The sequence below is a fragment of the Hemiscyllium ocellatum genome, chromosome 4 (assembly GCF_020745735.1).
Source record: "Hemiscyllium ocellatum isolate sHemOce1 chromosome 4, sHemOce1.pat.X.cur, whole genome shotgun sequence".
Taxonomy (NCBI): Eukaryota; Metazoa; Chordata; class Chondrichthyes; order Orectolobiformes; family Hemiscylliidae; genus Hemiscyllium; species Hemiscyllium ocellatum.
In genome coordinates, this window is record NC_083404.1 from 18814108 (window position 1) to 18835937 (window position 21830).

The 21830-nt window shown below is 41.6% G+C and overlaps 1 protein-coding gene across 1 annotated transcript in view; it reads right to left on the reverse strand.

Moving 5' to 3' along the window:
- The window catches only part of LOC132815316 (lethal(3)malignant brain tumor-like protein 4), a 251003-nt gene that overhangs the window by 121565 nt on the left and 107608 nt on the right, over nucleotides 1-21830 (reverse strand). The window contains exons 13-14 of the mRNA XM_060824166.1: nucleotides 21651-21765; nucleotides 16045-16147 (exon numbers count right to left, since the gene is read on the reverse strand). Coding sequence (XP_060680149.1) covers nucleotides 16045-16147; nucleotides 21651-21765 — 218 coding nt within the window. The remainder of the gene's footprint in view (nucleotides 1-16044; nucleotides 16148-21650; nucleotides 21766-21830) is intronic.

Genomic DNA, 21830 nt, shown 5'->3' on the forward strand with positions numbered 1-21830 from the left:
AGGTGCTTTAAGTTGTGAAAGGTTCATTCTTGGAATACAATTTACTCATTAAACTGAAGGATGTGTCACACTGCAGGATCCTCTGTGTGAGCAGAACAGATTGATATGTATGATATATAACAAAGAACTGCAGGTGCTGAAGATCTGAAATTAATCAAAACAAGATCCATGGAAAGAAAGTCTTCTTGCAAGATTTGTGAAGGTTTGTTATTCAGGTTGAGGTTTAGGGTGTAGGTGTGCTTGCTGGGCGATAGGTTTGATATCCAGATGTTTCATTACCTGGCTAGGTAACATCATCAGTGGCGACCTCCAATTGAAGCAAAGCTGTTGTCTCCTGCTTTCTATTTATATGTTTGTCCTGGATGGGGTTCCTGGGGTTTGTGGTGATGTCATTTCCTGTTCGTTTTCTGAGGGGTTGATAGATGGTATCTGGATCTATGTGTTTGTTTATGGCATTGTGGTTGGAGTGCCAGGCCTCTAGATATTCTCTGGCATGTCTTCACTTACCCTGTCCCAGGATAGATGTGTTGTCCCAGTCGAAACAAAGTCTTCTGTTTTCTCTCTCTCAATGCTGCCAGACTGAATTTCTCCAACAACTTCTGTTGTTTGTTTATTTAAAATTTGGGTTGTATGACTTTAGTTCTATTTTCATGGTCTTTAATCCACCTATTATTGATTAACTAATGAGCACCAGCCAAGCTCTCTATTACAACTTGGCAGGGATGTCAGTAACATCCAAAGATACATCAAAATTAACAGAATCAAAATGAAGTGGGCCCTGTAATGGACAATCTGCTCTGCCAAACGGGACAAAGATAAACATTTTGCTGCATAGCAAAATAAAATTGTAATGCAACAAGGTAATTTACCGATCAATTTGATACAGAGGCGCAAGGAAATACTCTTGACTACAGATTGTGACGCATTAGTTGACTCACGTACTAAGACAACCACCAAAAATCAGCATCATGTACAGGTTTCAGTAAACACGCCATTTTCTGGCTAATTCACTTCCTCACTATACCTGAGTGATGCCAGTTTTAAAAGTATAAATTTTTGAAAAATAATAGGAATTCAATCATACCATGGGAAAACATACATGAACTGTGTCAAAGAATAAAAGATGATTTGCAACTTGAAAATAAATTGTTTATTGAAGCAAGGTTGAGAATTTATAAGGTTTAAATTTTCCACCTGGTTACAAACTTTTTTTTTACTGTTCCATGTAAATTGCAAAATTATCCAGTGGACAATTCTCCGTGGGTAGTGTGCATACACTTTATCACACTGGCACTGGGGAACGCTATGACCTGCAGTAGGAATCTCGTAAGCAGCTGCAAATTGAAGAACGGACAATAATGGCCCAATAACAGGTCATCTTGACCTAAAATGTTAATGTAGTGTTTCTCCTGTTCTGCTGAGAATTTCCAACATTCTTAGTTTTTACTTCAGATTTGAAGCATCTACAGTAAAGTGCTTTTGTTTCCTCTTTATCAAGTCGAAACTCTAATGCCTAATAACTACAAATTATGTTCTAAAAACATGAATTATGAAATAGATCACAACACTCGACCTTATACATTTTATTCTTGCCTGATATATTCACCCCGCTTTTAAAAGGACATTTCAAACCTTCAATTCTTTCAATACACTGTTAACATCTGTGTTAAAATACCTTGTGGTTCATAGTTCTATGGTTCTCATGGTGAATAATTCGAACCTCAACCAGAAGGTCTGATGTTGAATATCATTGTAAATGGAAATCCCAGGTTGGATTTCGAGTAGAAATATTACCAGTCTTGTTCCTTTGTAATTAATGAAGGTGAAACATTTCACAAATACCCTTGAGTGATGATATTTGGCAAAGAAGATTGATTGCAGACTGCCCTAAAAGGAGATTGCTGCAATAAATCGGAATCAAACTCTACAAAATAATTTGGCTAATTGCTCCCAAAGGGAAATGGGACAGATCTACTGGAATTGTTAATGGGGAGGAAGCCAAAGCCTATTTCCAGGATATTCGATTTGGGCTTCTGGGATTACCAGAGTCTCCAAAGTGCCAAGTTGCATTGTTCACTGGAATGGTGCTCAAACCAAGATGCAAATCATTTTAAACTTCGCAGATTCCAAGAAAGTTAAAAAAACACACTGATCAAAGGCTGCAAAGCAATCATTTAAAATTCCTGCAGAGCATCCTCCAGCTCCAAAACAATTAGGTTCTTCAATAAAATCAAAAGAATTCTCAATATTGCTGTGATTCAATATGACCTCCCCGTCCTCACCTTCGGCCACTAATGGAATCTTAGTGTGGCACATTCTTGCACAGCTTGAACAGGTAAACGCCAGTAGCGAAATCAATCCAAAGTTGGGTGATTTCATGATCCAAGTAGCAACTGAAACATTGAATTCTTAAATCGTTTCCTATTTGAGTGTTAAACCAGTAGTAAGTCTACAAATGAACTGTGCTTACTTCATGTGAATACAAATTAACAGCTACTGTGTAAGGGGAAAAGTATGCTCCTGTGTAGCTTTAGTATCCCTTGTTGCATGCCAACAGCAAGATATTAACTTATTCTAGAAAACATATTTGCATTAGCACAGATATGAAAGAGAATTCCTAATGTTCTCCCAATAGCTTATCTTACCAAAGATTAACACAACTAAGGTAATAGTAGCAAACCGTATAAGCACTGATAGAAAATCAATATTCTATGAGGCATAATTTGGCTGACAAGTGCAGCATGTCAAAGAAAATTGCTTGGAATTATCTAGACGTTTCATCAGGCAAAAATTCTCATGAATATTTAAAAAGCATGCTAATGAATGAGTCAAAGCTGTTACTTTTAATTTGTTGACTTGTTGACATCAGGATTTAATAATAGAACTAAATGAAATCTTCACTAAAAACTCATTATATTGCAGATCTATGCACAATGAAACACAATTAAGTGATTAATAAGCTGCAGATAAGAAATTAATTCATGCTTCATGGCCATAAGTTAGGAGTGCAGGGGTTTGACATTGCATGTGAAACTTGTAAATAACTTTAATGTGACTGTTGTTTTTTAAACACAGCGTCCTCACTAACATTTTACTTCTAAGTCTTGTCTGCTCTACGGCAGCAGGTGGGACACAGTACTACTTGACTACATCTTAACTCAAGTGTGTGAAGCACTAACCCAAGGTAGGAGCCTGATGTCTGAAGCAGTATATGAAGGGCTTTCCTTGAATCAGGAATTCCAACATCACAACGCATCCAATAACACCTTCCTTTGTGTACAACTATGGTAGTATGATGATAGAGGGTAATTCTCTACACCCAATAATGGGAGGAAAACCCCTGCTGTTAAGAGAAAGGAGGTGTGGCTGAAAGTACTCCAACAAATTATTACTCTCAGTTTCAATGCAGCATGCTTGCTAATGCCCTAAACAGGTCAGCAGACATGAGTATTTACCTCAACCTTAGAATATACATCACTATACAACCTCTTGTCCAAGACATTAAGACTCCAAGACATTAAGAAATCGTGCCTGACAGATTTATTAGAATTCTTTCAGGCTGGAACAAGCAGGACAGTTAAAGGGGAAGCAGTGAATGGAACATATTTGGTTTTTCAGACGGTTTTTGAAAAGGTACCACATGGTAGGCTACTTAATAATTAAAGAGCCCCTTGAGTTGGAGGTATTATATTAGCCTGGACAGAGGAATGACTAACTGATAGAAGACAGAGCTGGGATAATGGACGCATTATCAGGATGGCAACCTCTAACTAGTGGTATGCACAGGGATCAATGCTGGGGTCACAAACATTTACAATATCATAGAATCATAGAATCCCTACAGTGTGGAAACAGGCCATTTGGCCCAACAAGTCCACACTGACCCTCCGAAGAGTAACCCACCCGGACCCATTCCCTTACCCTATACTCTATATTTACCCCTGATTAATGCGCCTAACCTACATGAACATATGGGCAATTTAGTTTGCCCAATTCAGTTAATGTGGACATAGAGCCATAGAGATGTACAGCATGGAAACTGACCCTTCGGTCCAACCCGTCCATGCCGACCAGATATCCCAACCCAATCTAGTCCCATCTGCCAGCACCCAGCCCATATCCCTTCAAACCCTTCCTATTCATATAGCCATCCAAATGCTTCTTAAATGTTGCAATTGTACCAGCCTCCACCACTTCCTCTGGCAGCTCATTCCATACCCATACTACTCTGTGCGTGAAAACGTTGTGCCTTAGATCTCTTTTATATCTTCCCCGTCTTACCCTAAACCGATGCCCTCTAGTTCTGGACTCCCCGACCCCAGGGAAAAAACTTTGCCTACTTACCCTATCCATGCCCTTCATAATTTTGTAAATCTCTAAGGTCACCCCCTCAGCCTCCGATGCTCCAGGGAAAACAGCCCCAGCCTGTTCAGCCTCTCCCTGTAGCTCAAATCTTCATCCTTGTAAATCTGTTCTGAACCCTTTCAAGTTTCACAACAATAGGAAGGAGACCAGAATTGCATGCAATATTCCAACAGTGGCCTAACCAATGTCCTGTACAGCTGTAACATGACCTTCCAACTCCTGTACTTAGTACTCTGAACAATAAAGGAAAGCATACCAAACACCTCCTTCACTACCCTATCTACCTGCGACTTTACTTTCAGGAGCTATGAACCTGCACTCCAAGGTCTCTTTGTTCAGCAACACTCCCTAGGACCTTACCATTTAATGTATAAGTCCTGCTAAGATTTGCTTTCCCAAAATGCAGCATCTCGCATTTATCTGAATTAAACTCCATCTGCCACTTCTCAGCCCATTGGCCCATCTGGTCCAGATCCTGTTGTAATCTGAGGTAACCCTCTTCGCTGTCCACTACACCTCCAATTTTGGTGTCATCTGCAAACTCACTAACTGTACCTCTTATGCTAGCATCCAAATCATTTATGGAAATGACAAAAAGTAGAGGACCTAGCACCGATCCTTGTGGCACTCCACTGGTCACAAGCCTCCAGTCTGAAAAACAACCCTCCACCACTACCCTCTGTCTTCTACCTTTGAGCCAGTTCTGTATCCAAATGGCTAGTTATTCCTTTATTCCATGAGATCCAACCTTGTTAATCAGTCTCCCATGGGAAACCTTGTCAAACACCTTACTGAAGTCCATATAGATCACATCTACCGCTCTGCCCTCATCAATCCTCTTTGTTACTTCTTCAAAAAACTCAATCAAGTTTGTGAGATATGATTTCCACGCACAAAGCCATGTTGACTATCCCTGATCAGTCTTTGTCTTTCCAAATACATGTACACCCTGTCCCTCAGGATTTCCTCCAACAACTTGCCTACCACCGAGGTCAGGCTCACTGGTCTATAGTTCCCTGGCTTGTCCTTACCACCCTTCTTAAATAGCGGCACCACGTTAGCCAACCTCCAGTCTTCTGGCACCTGTGACTATCGATAGTACAAATATCTCAGCAAGAGACCCAGCAATTACTTCTCTAGCTTCCCACAGAGTTCTCAGGTACACCTGATCAGGTCCTGGGGATTTATCCACCTTTACCCATTTCAAGACATCCAGCACTTCCTCCTCTGTAATATGGACATTTTGCAAGATGTCACCATCTATTTCCCTACAGTCTATATCTTCCATATCTTTTCTACAGTAAATACTGATGCAAAATACTCATTTAGTACCTTCCCCATTTTCTGCGGCTCCACACAAAGGCCGCCTTGCTGATCCTTGAGGGGCCCTATTCTCTCCCTAGTTACCCTTTTGTCCTTAATGTATTTGTAAAAACCCTTTGTATTCTCCTTGATTCTATTTGCCAAAGATATCTCATGTCCTTTTTTGCCCTCCTGATTTCCCTCTTAAGTATACTCCTACTTCCTTTATACTCTTCTAAGGATTCACTCGATTTATCCTGTCTATACCTGACATATGCTTCCTTCTTTTTCATAACCAAATCCTCAATTTCTTTAGTCATCCAGCATTCCCTATGCCTACCAGCCTTCCCTTTCACCCTGACAGGACTATACTTTTACTGGATTCTCATTATCTCATTTCTGAACGCTTCCCATTTTCCAGCCGTCCCTTTACCTGCGAACATCTGCCCCCAATTAGCTTTCAAATGTTCTTGCCTAATACAATCAAAATTGGCCTTTCTCCAATTTAGAATTTCAACTTTTAGATCTGGTCTATCCTTTTCCATTATGATTTTAAATCTAATAGAATTATGGTCAGTGGCCCCAAAGTGCTCCCCCACTGACACCTCAGTCACCTGCCCTGCCTTATTTCCCAAGAGTAGGTCAAGTTTTGCACATTCTCTAGTAGGTACATTCATATACTGAATCAGAAAATTGTCTTGTATGCACTTAAATTCCTCTCCATCTAAACCTTTAACACTATGGCAGTCCCAGTCGATGTTTGGAAAGTTAAAATCCCCTACCATAACCACCCTATTATTCTTACAGATAGCTGAGATCTCCTTACAAGTTTGTTTCTTAATTTCTCTCTGCCTATTAGGGGGTCTATAATACAATCCCAATAAGGTGATCATCCCTTTCTTATTTCTTAGTTCCACCCAAATAACTAGCCTGAATGTATTTCTGGGAATATCCTCCCTAAGTACAGCTGTAATGCTATCCCTTATCAAAAATGCCACTCCTCCTCCTCTCTTGCCTCCCTTTCTATCCTTCCTGTAGCATTTGTATCCTGAACATTAAGCTGCCCATTCCTGAGCCACATTTCAGTAATTGCTATGATATCCCAGTCCCATGTTCGTAACCATGCCCTGAGTTCATCGGCTTTCCCTGTTAGGCACCATGCATTGAAATAAATGCAGTTTAATTTATTAGTCCTACCTTGTCCCTGCCTGCCCTGACCGTTTGACTCTGCCTCATAACTCTGTATACCTCAATCAGATCTCCCATCAGCCTCATCTACTGCAAGAAAACAAACCCAGCCTAGCCTGTCTCTCCTCATGACTGACACTTTTTATCCTAGGCGTTATTCTGGTGAATTCCCTCTGCACCATCTCCACTTCCTTCCCATAGTGTGGCAACCAGAACTGCGCTTAGTACTCAATCTGTGGCTTAACCTATGTTTTACAAAGTTGTGAAAAGATTTCTTTGTTCCTATATTTTACACCATGACGAATGAAGCAAGCATTCCATATACCTTCTTCACCACTCTGTTTACCTGTGTTGACACCCTCAGGGATCTATGGACTTGCACACCAAGGTCTCTTCAATTCCTCGATATTCCCAAGGGACCTACCATTCATCGTTCCTTGTTCCACCTCTCAAAATACATCACTTTACACTTATCAGGATTAAATTCTATCTACCACTGCTCTGTCAAGTTAACCAGCTGATCAATATCAGAGTGTAGCCTGAGACCATCCTCTCACTGTCAACACCACCAATTTTGTGTCATCTACAAAATTACTAATTATACCTTCTACATTCACATCCAAGTATTTAATGTACATAACTAACAGCAGGGGTCCCAGCACCAATCCCTGTGGTACACCACTGGTCACAGGCTTCCAAACAGAAAAGCATTCCTCCACCATCACCCTTTGCCTTCCATTTGTAAATCCACTTCGGATCCAATTTGCTAACTTGCCTTGGATCCCATGGACTGTTCGCTTTTAGACCAGCCTTTATGTGGGACCTTGTGAAAGGCCTTACTGAAGTCCACGTAAACCACAACAACTGCATTGCACATTATCGATATATTTAGTCACCTTTTCAAAAACCTCAGTTAGTCAGACAAGATTCCCCTTCAACAGATCCATGCAGACCATCCCTGACCAGTGCCTGCACTTTCATGTATTAATTAATCCTGTCCTTCAGATTTCACTACCACTTTTATTTGCATTGACTCATGTGTCCAAGTCATGCAGAGCTAACTTAATACATCCAGGCATATCTCAACAGATTTCCTTGTACTTCTTGCATAGTCTTAATGGAGCCTCCTATTATCCTCCCTCCAAATACGAGACAGTGTCTAATTATCCCAATATTTCCATATTGGCTACTCGAATTGTAGTAGGTTTGCTTTGAGAACTGTCTGCTTCTCCTTCTAATTCTGACAACCTGTGATACTCTAAGCTCCTGGTACACTTGTTCTTCCTTATCCTCTTTCATACAATTATATTGTTTCATCATCTTCATGTGGTGTACCAATGCCTCTTCCTGTGATCAGTAGTATTTATTAATTAAGTCACTTTAATAACCCTCCTAACTACCTTGTATGGACCACTAAAATTTGCTTTCAAAATCCTGTAAAGGCAATAATACCAATAATTTGCCTCCTGCTTGTCACATTCGCATTTTAACATATTTGTTCATTCTTTCATTTTCACCTGTGAAATCTTTTAGTGTTGTTCCACTTTACATGCTGTTTCCAAACTTTGAAAAAACATGTACACCATACACCATATTAAAATCTGTGCTTCTGAATTAAAACATTTCCTTAGTCAATTCTACCGAATCTCTCATCTCATGTTGTTGTCAATTCGCTGTATGAAACCCAATAAATTTATTTGGAGAATCTCCAGTAGCAAACAGTAAGAAACAGAGTCCTTTGACTCAATCTTCTGGGTAGTCACTCTTTACACAGAAGGCTCTTGAGACTAAGCTATTAAGAACATTCAGACTGAGCCAGACAGGTATTTAGTAATATGGAATCAAAGGTTATGGGAGAGAAAGAAAAACAGAAAGTGGAGTGGAGGATGATCAAATCAGTCATGATCTCATTGAATAGTAGAGCAGACTAGAAGGGATGAATGGCCAATTTCCATTCCTATGTATTATGGTCTTCATCATTCTCACAGCTACATTCACTACATATGCACTCAGCCTTATCTTTCAATGAACTTCCTCGCATTCCCAATCCATCAACCAGTGTCACTCACTCTGTTTATCATTCCTTCTTTAATAAATTATTATTATTATCCTCACCAGATGCATTACATCCATCAGATGAACACGTCATTACAATCAATTTGAGCAGTTCTTATCACCTTTACAGAAAGGCAAGCATGAAGTGGAGGGACAGGACCAAAAATGGATCTCCGCAGATCTTGCAATTCACAACCCAGAGGAGGCAGTATCGGAAATCAGTGGTATTTTACAGCTCTGGCCATTATAAAATTCCATAGGCTCACTACCTTTTGAGTGAGGAAATTTCTCTTCATCTCAATCGCTATGCTTCCAAAGCCTTCTGTGGTGAAGAATCCCACAGGTTCCCTCACCTTTGAGGGGGGTCATGGGATTTGAAACATTAACTCTGCTTCTCTCTCTACATGCCCCATCAGACCTGCTGAGGTTTGCCAACGTTTTCTCTTTGCGTTTCAGATTTCCAATATCTGCAGTTCTTTCCTTTTGTTTCTGTGTCTGACTAACTTGATTTGATTCTTTTTCTGAGGTGGTAACAAGGGCCAATGGAGAGATGGGTCAGTGTAGTTCACAAAGTGTTCAGCAAACTTCTAACATGCCTCGACATGGAAGACCGATTAGAAAAATAAATATCTCATGTTGAAAAGGAAATTGGCCAGCTGGATCCAAAACTGGCACATTGGCAGAAAGGAACGGATAATGGTTAACACTTGTTTGTGCAACTGGAAAGCGGTTTCCAATCATGTTTTAAAGGGTTTTGCGTGGGTCCTCTCGTGGCACAGGGGTAGTGTCCTTACCTCTGGACAGAGAGGCCTGTCAAGTGCTACCTGCTCCAGAAGTGTGCAATAACATCTCTGAACAGCTTGATTACAAATATAGCTTAATTTTTAAAAAAAATTACAAGGCTTTGGGTACTCGGTCCCTTGGATCCCTGATGAAGAGCTTTTGCCCAAAGCATCGATTCACCTGCTCCTTGGCTGTTGCCTGACCTGCTGTGCTTTTCCAGCACCATGCTCTCGACTCTAATCTCCAGCATCTGTAGTCCTCACTTTTGCCCTAGGTTTATATAATCTATTCATCTATAAGTATTGTGGATGCATTTGCTATAATCTTCCAAAATTCTTTTGATTCTGTAAAGGTCCCAGTGGATTGGGAAATTGCAAGTATAATTCCATTCAAGACAGATGGGAGAACAGAAAGTGGGAACTTATAGGCCAGTGAATTAAACTCCCAGCATTGGCAAAATACTAGAATCTATTATCAAGGAAGTATTGGCAGGACATATAGAAAACCAGAATCATTAGAAAGGATTAATATGGCTTTATGAAAAAGGAAAACCTGTTTAGTCGGGGGCTTTGAAGTTGCAATAAACAGGGTGGAGAAAGGGAAATCAGTCTTACATTAGAATTTCCAAACGTTTATTGCACAAGATAATAACTTATGGTATTTTGGGTGACAAATAAGCATGGATAAGGCCTAATGCATAGTAAAACGAGGATCGAGATAAATAAATTAATTTCTGGCAAACAGTAACAAGAAAAGTGCTACAGGATTCAGCAAAAGGGTCTCAACTATTTGCAATATCTGGTAATAACATGGATGGAGATTCTGATGGTATTGTAGCCAAATTTGCCGATAACACAAAATGGGAAAGCAACTTGTGTGGCGATCACAAGCGGCCAGAGCTTTAACCTCTGAGGCAGAAATCGGGAGGTGGGATTAATCCAGCATTTGCAATTTTGTCTCGGTCTTGAGGTTGCCGGTATGCAGGATGTTGTTAGGATCCTGGTTTAATTGGAGTGGAGGCAGGCAGAGTCCGGAATGGGTTGGTGGCAAGGCTGGCTGCCTTTCCCAAACTTCCTGAGCCTGTGCTTCCAAAGCAATCCAGAGCTTCTCAATCTGCTATTTACAGGTCCATTTTAAACCACCCTCACCCTATCCCCTTATTCATTGTTTATTTTATGAGCAGAATTCAAACTGCACTGGAGCATAGGAGGTTGAGAGGTGACCTGATGCAAGTTTATAAAACCATGGGGAGCATAGATAGAGTTAATGGTAGGTATCTTTTCCTTAGGAAGTCGGTTTTCAAGACTGAGCGCATATTTTTAAGGTGACAGGAGAGACATTGAAAAAAGACGTATGTATGAGGCAATTTTTTTTTACACAGAGGGTGGTTTGCATGTGGAACCAACTTTGAGGAAGTGGTGGATATAGGTACATTTACAATGTTTAAAAGACATTCGGATAAGTACATGAATGGGAAAAGTTTGGAGGAACATGGGCCAGGCGTGGGCAGGTAGGACTAGTTTAGTTTGGGATTATGGTCAGCATGGACGAGTTGAACCAAAGAGTCTGTTTCTGTGTTATATAAATCTATGACTATGACTCTATAACTGGAAGCCACCAAATAGTCCATAAACTCCAAGAATACAAAATGGATCTTCAAAGCATCTGCATAAACAATGGGAAGCTCTGATAAAGAACAGGCTGTTGGATTGCAGTCAAGTAGCCATAAAACCTTGAGTAAACAGTCATAAGAATTGCTGTCTCAAGAAACTTCTAGATGGAATATATAAAGGCATTGATAAAAGATGAAATGTTTACAGTCAAGTATTCAACTCGGTCACACTTTCAAGAGCGTGAAGTATAATCGCCCTTCATATCCGTCAGACAAACTGCTGTAGCTTATCTGATGAATTTTTTCCACATTTAAAATATTGATCTTTCACTTGACAGTTGGCAAAAGTAAAATCTGGGAAACGTATTGTTTACATCTTGCAATCAAAGCACTGTCGTAACTTGACTTATTGAGCATGGATATAAAGTATCTGTGTTAAAGTATTCAAAGAAGAAGCAAAACCATTTTATTCATGTATTAAACCAATACCATCTTCTTTCCTGGTTCACACAGCTGATGTCCAGCCCAGCAGACTCTAAAATCAAGCCCCCTCCGAAAATTAGATCAACTTACCTAAGACAGGCTCTCAGTAAGACCACAACACTGTTCAAAACTTCCTTCAGAGGAAGGGGCAGGTGGTGGGGGCCTGTGCTCCATCACCTTCATAAAAATGGCCAAAGGCAGGAACAGAGGCAGTACCTCTGGCCACCTTGCTCCATGGCTACCTCACGATCTGCCCTGTGTCTGTTTGCCAATGACTCTGACTGAAAATCTGGAGCAAAGAGTCTGTAATGGAATGCAGATAAGTGGCATGAGCGGGCAAAAATTTGGCAGATGGAGTACAATATGGGAAGATTTGACACTATTCACTTTAGTGGGAAGAAGAAAAAAGCAAAACATTGCTTAAATGGAGATAGACAAATAGAGAAAGCACAAAATGCTGCAATGGAGAGATTTTGGTGTTCTCTGCATGTTACATGAAAAAAATTAACTCGCAGGAACACAAGTTATTCTGAGAGCTAAGATTTCTGAAGAACAATCATACTGGACTTGAAATACTAATTCTGTCACTCTCACACCCCTACCCCCCCACTCCCAACAGATGCCGTCAGACCTGCTCAGTCTCTCCAGCACTGTTTAATTTTGTCGCAGCACTAATGGGTTTTACTGGTCAGGTTTTTGAGAAGCATCATCAGCTCCATTTGAAAAGGACATCACTGGCCATTTAACAATTCCTCCTCAGTATGCAACCAGGTCCAAAGATTTGAGGCAGCGTTAAGTGCCACAGGACAAGGACGTCACAGCTCATGATGAACCTTTTCTTAGTTGTGCACCAACTGGTCAACAATTGCTCCCCTGGTGATCTGGGGACATGTGAACTGTACATATTGCAGGGAGCCCATTGGAAATGCAAATCCAAACACACTCTCATCCTGAATGCCATCATCTTGGTGCAGTTTATATAATCACGAATACTTCACTGACGTGTTTTATGCATTTGTGAATTGATTACAAGATCCTGAAATTTCTCTGGCACAGTCCTGGAAAAATCTGAAGGCAAAAATGTTAAGAATGCTGTCACTTCTGTCGCAAATGGTAAAACATGGCCACCTGATGCAGTGGTCAACACGTCTTCTTCCACTAGGTGGGGTTTAACTGCGACCTACTGACATGAGCCTTCAAAGCACACCATATGTCAGTGGAATGCAGCCTCTGCATTTTGGAGAAGCTACTACCAGACTTGCAACCTCTTGCTGCTCCCTAGCTACAGCTCTCAGAACAACAAGCTATCCAGTGACAAACAGCTCAGCAGCATGCTGCTGGTCATGGTGCAATCATCCAAGGTCCAACCTATGGCAGCTAAAGTACCACCCATGCAATGCAGATGATAGCCAAGTCTAGAAAGTAAATGTTCAACAGCAAAATTGCTATGAACAAATTCAGCTCTGATCTCCAGCATCTGCAGTCCTCACTTTCTCCTATGAACAAATTATGCCCGACTAGCAAATAAGAAAAAAGTTTTTATGTACTGTGTATTTAGAGCAGTACTTTCAGGAGATGGAACCAGACTGCTCCAGCTGCCATTGTGTCCTTCCTTCATTTCAGTGGTAAATTTCAGCAAGTCCAGGAACCTTGTGAATGGCTTGTTAAATCGCAAGCCTGTTGAAATATGGCTCAAATTAAACAGCTAGGAAATCTATGACTCTCAAAAGGTGATTGCATGGAGGCAACCTAATGCATGAGTTAAGAGCAGAATTGGTGAGTTATAGCCAACATTTTAATACCCTTTCTATTTCTCCTAGTCTTAACTCGCCCACATACACTCAATCTTACGCTAATGCCATCATGGCACCAGTCATTCATTCACTCGTCATTATTAAATGTCTTTGTGAAAGGCACACGTCCCATAAGACTCTCACTAATTTCTTGTAACAGCAGTTCTGTCAAGAGTATTAGTCTTTCAAGACAAAATTTGACTTCATTTGTCAACATGAGCAGTGGCCTTGATAATGTGACAGGGCAAACCAAGATATGAATCTTATTACAAATAAGCAAATTTTCTAACTCATTGCCTACCACGTCAGTGTTTGTTCAGTTCTTGCCCAAGACACAAGACTCCGTGTTCGAATCCTTCTACAGGTCTTGAGCAAAAGCAAACAGGTCTAACACTCTACTCCAATATTACTCCACTGGGCGGCACGGTGGCACAGTGGTTAGCACTGCTGCCTCACAGCGCTTGAGACCCGGGTTCAATTCCCGACTCAGGCGACTGACTGTGTGGAGTTTGCACGTTCTCCCCGTGTCTGCATGGGTTTCCTCCGGGTGCTCCGGTTTCCTCCCACAGTCCAAAAATGTGCAGGTCAGGTGAATTGGCCATGCTAAATTGCCCGTAGTGTTAGGCAAGGGGTAAATGTAGGGGTATGGGTGGGTTGCGCTTCGGCGGGTCGGTGTGGACTTGTTGGGCCGAAGGGCCTGTTTCCACACTAAGTAATCTAAAAAAAAGTAATCTAATCTAAAAGAGAGCTTCACTGTCAGAAGTGCTGTCTATCACATAAGGTGTTAAAGTAAGACCTCTGGCCTGTGCAGGTGTGTTGGATCCCATAATCCTATTGTAAGGAGGACAGGGGATTAATTCCTGGCGTCCTGGCTAATATTTGCCCATCAATCAATTAAAAGCAGATTACTGAGTTAATGTCATATTGTTGTTTGTGGGAGTTGGTCTTGCACAGATTAGTTACTGCAGTTGTTACATTACAACAGTATTTCAAACTTTAAAGTTGCAAGCTTTTCGTTAAACATGCCTGTCATATCAAAGCTTTGTTACTTCTTAGTCTTAGGGCAGCACAGTGGCTCAGTGGTTAGTACTGCTGCCGCACAGCACCAGGGACCCAAGTTTGATTCCACCCTGTGCGGAGTTTGCACATTGTCTCCACGTCAGTGTGAGTTTCCTCCAGGTGCTCCGGTTTCCTCCCACGGCGCAAAAATATGTAGGTTAGGTGGATTGGCTGTTGGAGATTGGCCATAGTGTCCTGACTGTGGTCTACAAAATCATGAAGGGTATAGACAGGGTGGATAGAGACAAGCTTTTTCCCAGGGTGAGGGATTCAATAACGAGAGGTCACACGTTCAAGGTGAAAGGTGAAAAGTTTAAGGGGGAATACACGTGGAAAGTACTTTACACAGAGGGTGGTAGGTGCCTGGAACGCGTTGCCAGCAGAGGTAGTAGAGACAGGCATGGTAGATTCATTTAAGGTGCATCTGGACAGATGCAGCAGTAGGTGGGGAGCAGAGGGATACAGATGCTTAAGAATTGGGCGATAGGTTTACATAGTAGATTTGGATCGTCACAGGCTTGGAGGGCTGAAGGGCCAGTTCCTGGGCTGTAAATTTTCTTTGTTCATTTTGTTTTTTTAGGATGTGTAGGTTAGATGGGTTAGACATGGGAAATGCAGGGTTATGGGGACGGGCTGGGTCTGGGTGGGATGCTCTTTGGAGGATTGGTGTGAACTCGATGGGCCAAATGGCCAGCTTCCATATCATAGGGATTCTTTGTGATTGACTCAGTTTGCCCACGAGCTTTGGGTTATCAATATGCATTTGTCAGGCTGATGGGACTGTACCTCACAGCATCACATGACTGAGAGCTGGGCAAGACCAGCCTCGGAAATTAACTCCCGCCACATCCGCTCTTCAGGCCCCTCCCTCTGCCTGCCATGCCTTTCTATAACCTCAGCCCGAGAGCTTTTCGGCTTCTCTTTGTCCTACGCACAATCTCCAGTTTAATTGCTTCTACAACTGGAGACAATGGACTGCCCCAAGCTTCTAGAGGTCCACTTCCATTTGGGCTAGAACAGGAAACCACTGCCCCTCCGTCCACTGCTCCCAGCTAAGTAATGCTGGATAAAAGAGAACTAGGGTAGTGTTCAGTTACCACATGCACACTGTAGTGGGGGGTGGGATCACACAGGAGAGAGGCACTTCCGCCTTGTGAACAATTTTCCAATTGTAGCTCATTGGCCTAATTCAGACTGCTTACATTTGCACACTGGGTTTTACTCCAGTTCATCTGGCACAGGGTCTTGTTCGAATGCAGACTGCAAACAGCTACACAGCGTCCGCAAACATGCATTAGATGTAAAAGACAGCACATTGCTGCTCTGCACTCAATTCTGAAAACATGCTGGAGCATTGAAAATACAATCCTGCGTCTGAAACAGGTGAAGGCATTTCCCACTCACCTATGATGACCTGTATACCGGGCACCTTTGATGTGCCCAACACCTTTGCATCCAGGTGTTGGACATCCTCCAGGAGTTGGAACTGCGACAAGGTCTTGTGAAGCTGCAAAGCAAAAAAGACAAAAAAAATGCTAATGCTAAATTGTGTAATAGTAATCATCTGGAAATTTAGGTAACAGAGGAAATCAAAAGACTAAGTTTTGGATGAGTTGAATCTGTCTAGATTGAACTGTAACTTCAACTTGATATTTTGTAATTCTTTAAAAGAAAAGTAATTTTAACTTGCTGTTGGGGATCAACTGTGAACTTAGAATTTTGTTCGATTCACTTTGAACGTTTGCAAAGTAAAAGTGAAGTATAATGACATATCTCAGGTGCAAGATAGCAATCACAACAAGGCCTCTAATGGTATAATAAAAGATTATTAATTGACAATATCAGAAATTTGGGGTTATTACCTGGAATATTATATTGTTGCTTTTAATGGGAACTTTGTTGCATTTTTGTTTATTTTCCATTTTGGATGTCATGATAGACAGAGACGGTTAGTTGAATCAACACACATTGAGCTATCCACAACAAACATTTAACTATTGTGACTGCATCCTGGGAAACCCTGATCCAACTATGCAAATGTTCAGTTGAAAGACAGAAAAGAAGGTTCATTGCTATTCTTTTAAACCGAAATATAGGTAGCTGTGTGGGTGTGAAATCAGAGCTGGCTAAAATGAATTGAGAAACCAGGTTAAATGGTAGCTCAGTAGAGCTGCATTGATAGACTTTTGAGGAGATCTTGACTAACTCTCAGCAAAACAATTATTCCAGTAGAATGAAAGACTCTTTCAGAAGGATGCATCATCCATGGACAAACGAGGTAGATAATGATTAAAAATATTGAACAAACCCACAAAGACTGGTGATTGGTCAGAGGAATGGACACCTTTCAGAACCGGCAAAAAGTTAAAAACATAATAAAAAGGCAGAAAGCAGCGTATGAGAAAAAAAACTATCGAGTAACATAAAACAGGTTGTAAGGGTTTTTAAAAGTCTTTGACAAGGAAAAATAAAATCCAAAAACAATTCCAAGATGTGTGGGTTTGGTGAATTAGCCATGCTAAATTGCCCATAATGTTAGGTGCATTAGTCAGGGATAAATATAGAGTAGGGGAATGGGGCGAGCTGAGTTACTCTTTGGAGGGTCGTTGTGGACTTGTTGGGCCAAAGGGCCTGTTTCCATACTGTAGGGAATATAATCTATAAAGGTAACTAAGGCTAATGCTAGTCCCTAACAGAGCAAAGCTGAAGAATTGATAAAGGAAAACAAATAAAGGGTTGTGGCTTTAAACAGGTACTCTCGGGGCACATAACTCAAAACCAAGAAGTGACAGGGAGAAACAAACCCAAAGAACGGCAGGTGCAGAAGCAAAAACAGAAATCACTGGAGAAACTCAGCGGGTCTGGCTGTAACTGTGGAGAGAAAGCAGAGTTAACATTTCAGGTCCAGTGACCCTTCTTCAGAACTGATAGTAATTCAGAAAAGGTTGATATGCATGCTAAAGGGGAATTTGGAGGGGGGGGGGGGGGAGGTTGGGGAGGTGGGATGAGGAAACAAGAGGTGAAGACAGACAGAAACAGTTGGAATGGGGGAGTCAGTGGGTTTATGGTGAGATCATCGATATAACAGAGAAAGACTTGTGGATGGGGGCTGGAATAGGAATGGAACATGGAATAATCCACATATCCGACAAAGAGATGAGAATAACTGCGCACCATGCAGGCACCCATGGTCACCCCTTTGACCTGAAGAAAGTGGGAGAAGCTAAAAGTTGTTTGGAGTGAGGATCAGCTCAGCCAGGCAGAGGAGGTTGGTGGTGGGTGGGGACGGTTCCGGCGTTTATTCCAGGAGATAGTGGAGATCCTGGTGAGACCACGTCCATGGTGAGTAGGAGGCAACTGGAGCCTGCAAACTGGAAATTCTGGAACTGATGTCAAGGGTCAGAAGAATAGCCTGGGTAGTTAACCATCTGACTTTCAATGTGAGAGTCCCAGGTTCAAATCCGGATTCAGGTACTGTTTTATGGATGGCATGGTGACTCGGTGGTTAGCAATGCTGCCTCACAGCACCAGGGTCCCAGGTTTGATACCAGCCTCGGGCGACTGTCTGTAAGGAGTTTGCACATTCTCCCTGTGTCTGCGTGGATTTCCTCCGGATGCTCCGGTTTCCTCCCACAGTCCAAAGATGTGCAGGTCAGGTGAATTGGCCATGTTAAATTGCTCATAGTGTTAGGTGCATTTGTCAGAGGGAAATGGGTGTGGTGGGTTCCTGTTCGGAGGATCAGTGTGGACTGGTTGGGCCGAAGGGCCTTTTTCCACACTGTAGGGAATCTAGATTTTTAGATTACTTAGTGTGGAAACAGGCCCTTCGGCCCAACAAGTCCACACCGACCCGCCGAAGCGCAACCCACCCATACCCCTACCCCTACATATACCCCTTACCTAACACTATGGGCAATTTAGCATGGCCAATTCACCTGACCCGCACATCTTTGGACTGTGGGAGGAAACCGGAGCACCCGGAGGAAACCCACGCAGACACGGGGAGAACGTGCAAACTCCACACAGTCAGTCGCCTGAGGTGGGAATTGAACCCAGGTCCCTGGCGCTGTGAGGCAGCAGTGCTAACCACTGTGCCACCGTGCCATCCATAAAACTAAATCTAATCTAAAAAAAATGAATGAAAGTGGGAAGGGAGTGGACAAGAGATGAAAAAAATCAAGTGAAGGTAGGAAGGGATGAGTTCTGTTGGGTATTCCTGTTTGTGGATTTTGGGAAGGAGGTAGAAACATGGACTCTGCAGGGTCAGGAGGCTATGAGCTTTGGTGACTGTTGAAGGAGATCATCAGACGAAATGAGATTAGTGACCATTATGGATGCAATCGCAGTAAAACAATGACAATTGCCAGAAGAAAATTCCTGGACCTAAAGATTATCAAGTGCTAAGACCAAGTTTCCAAGAAAGGGTTTAGAAAAAAACGTGGTGGCACAAATAGAAAATGCATTCACTTCAATCTTCCAAATATCCTTGAATTCTGGAAGAGTCCCAGCTGAATGGAAAATAGCAACCGAACAACTTTTATTCAAAAACTGATGAAGGCAAAAACCAGGTCACGATTGGTCACTTGGCCTAATATCGGTCATTGCGGAAGGCTCTAGAATCCATTATTCAGGAAATCAAAAATCAAGACGTAATCAAACAAAGCTAAGATGGCTTTGTGATGAGGAAATCATGTTTAACCAGTCTACTGGATTTTTTTTAAACTGCTGTCACATTCAGAGTAGGCAGGGGGGAACCAAATATACATGAGTGTGTGTGTGTTGCTGGAAAAGCACAGCAGGTCAGGCAGCATCCGAGAACCAGGAAAATCGATGTTGTGGTCCGGAGCAAAATATCAATTTTCCTGGTCCTTGGATGCTGCCTGATCTGCTGTGCTTTTCCAGCAACACACACACTCAATTGTGATCTCCAGCATCTGCAGACGTCACTGTCTCCTAGTTGACGGGAACCAAATATGTATATACGTGTGTGTGTGTGTGTGTGTGTGTGTGTGTGTGTGTGTGTGTGTGTGTGTGTGTGTGTAAAAGGTGTTTGAATGTAAAAGACAAGAACACATGTAATATTATAGATAAAAAAAAAGACATTAGCTAACAGAATAAATCTGTCTTTTTCAGGTTGGCAAGCTGCAACTAGTGGGGTGCCACAGGGATCAGTGCTGGGTCCTCCATCATTTACACTCCATTATTGTATCACATGGATAAGTGCAAACCTAACCATCTTTTCTGTTCTTCCTGCTAGCAGTGCACTATTTAAATATAGAGTTCTTCCATGGCTTGGTGGTTGAGAGGGAACTGGGTATCATACAATATTCATCATTAAAAGGTTGGCATGTAGACACAAGAAACATTAGGAAGGTACACGGAACTTTGTAGTTTATTGCAAACGAAATGGAATATAAAAGAAAGGGCGATTTTACTGCAGCTGTGCAAGGTATTGATGGAACAAGACCTGTTTCGGTCGCTTGATTTGAAATAAAAATTGCTTCAAAAGCAGTCCAGAGAAGTTTTACATGACTCATCTCCAGCATGAAGGACTTACCTTGAGAGTAAAGGTTAAACAGGTTAGGCCTCCCACTGTTGCAAGAAGAATGAGGGGTAATTTTATTGAAGAATGTAAGATCGCAAAGGAATTGGATTGTGGGCACACCTGAAAACAATTTCCTGTGGGCAGGGTTGCAGGGGGAGCTAAAACTAGGGGACATAGCTGAAAACTAAGAGGTCTCCCTTTCAAGACAAAATTGATTTTTTTTCCCTGTCAGTGTTGCCAAAGTATGGAATTCACTTCTGCTGAATATAACGGAGTCTGGGTTCTTAAATGTATTCAAGCCTGAGTTAGATAAATGTTTGACAGAGAAGGGTTATGGTATACAGACAGGAAAATAGAGCGAAACCACAACCACATCTGAATGGTGCTCCTCAAAGGGTAAAGAGGCCGGATTCTGTTTTTAAGTCAGAGAGAACAAACACTGAAAATGAATACTAAGATGAACCATTTTGAATGATGTGATTCGGGTGAGTCTTCTTCAGAGGAGCTACACATGTCATGGAACCCAAAAAGTGGCAGAAAATTGCACATTTATAAGAATACATACATTTCATGATCCAAGAGGAGTCTCGCCATGAAGAAAACAGTGCTTGCAGAATATTAAACATTAATGGAAATTTTCAATGTACTTACTTAAAATATAGGGCTAAATGCTGAGATCGTGACTGCACTCAGGAGCTCAAATTCTATTCATTGCAGGACAGTCTTAAAGAAAGAGATAACTGAACATCTACAGATTTTCAACACAAATTGAAGCAAGTAAGTAAATTCCATGTGAAGGCATTGAATAATAGACTCCATGTCACAAAAGGAACATCTGAAATCTGACAAACTTAACTCGATGGCAATGTGTACAAATGGAATCACCAAGAGACTAGAGGAAACTTGGCAGACTGTCTCTCGTGTGTTTAATGATAACCCTGTTTGGGTCGGGTCTGCATCTGCACTGATCACGAGGAACCAGAAACGTGTAACTAGAAAAAATAGAGAATTTGGTATGCGTGCACCCAAGGATGCTTCCTCCTCAGACCAGCTGCAAGTAAAAGCAAAAGTTCCTGCAAAATTCTTCATCTTTACAGAATCAGGATATCCAGGACACCAGATCTTTTGAAGGCAGTCACCTCAAACCCAAGAGGTCTGTAATATTTTGAAGAGGATAGCATGCAGGTGAAGTATTTGAATAAAATGCAATTGAAATCAACGTATCACACCCATTTCTAGTAACCTTTCTACACTTCCACAGCTGGGAAGCCAAGCTAGACAGTCATGGGTAGTCAGTTCCCATAACTGATATGTGAGGTTTAATAACCTGGTACTCTATCATCTTCAATAAAACATTAAGAATTATTTTACAAAAAGATTTGTTTCTTTTGCATTGTTCAAAACATAGTTTTACCTCTAAATATGAAGGGAAATGTAATTTAAAGTATTTTTTTTAAGCTCTTACAAAGTGGTGGTTGCAATGGGTGACCTGTCTTGGCACACCACCCAGCAGGGTGAATATCATGGTGATCTGCATCAAACCAAAGATCATAATTATGGCTCCACCCATCAAAATGGACCTGGAAGAAAACAAGAAAAATACGTTCAATCTTTAACTTCTACTGCATTTTTGAGAAAAATGGGA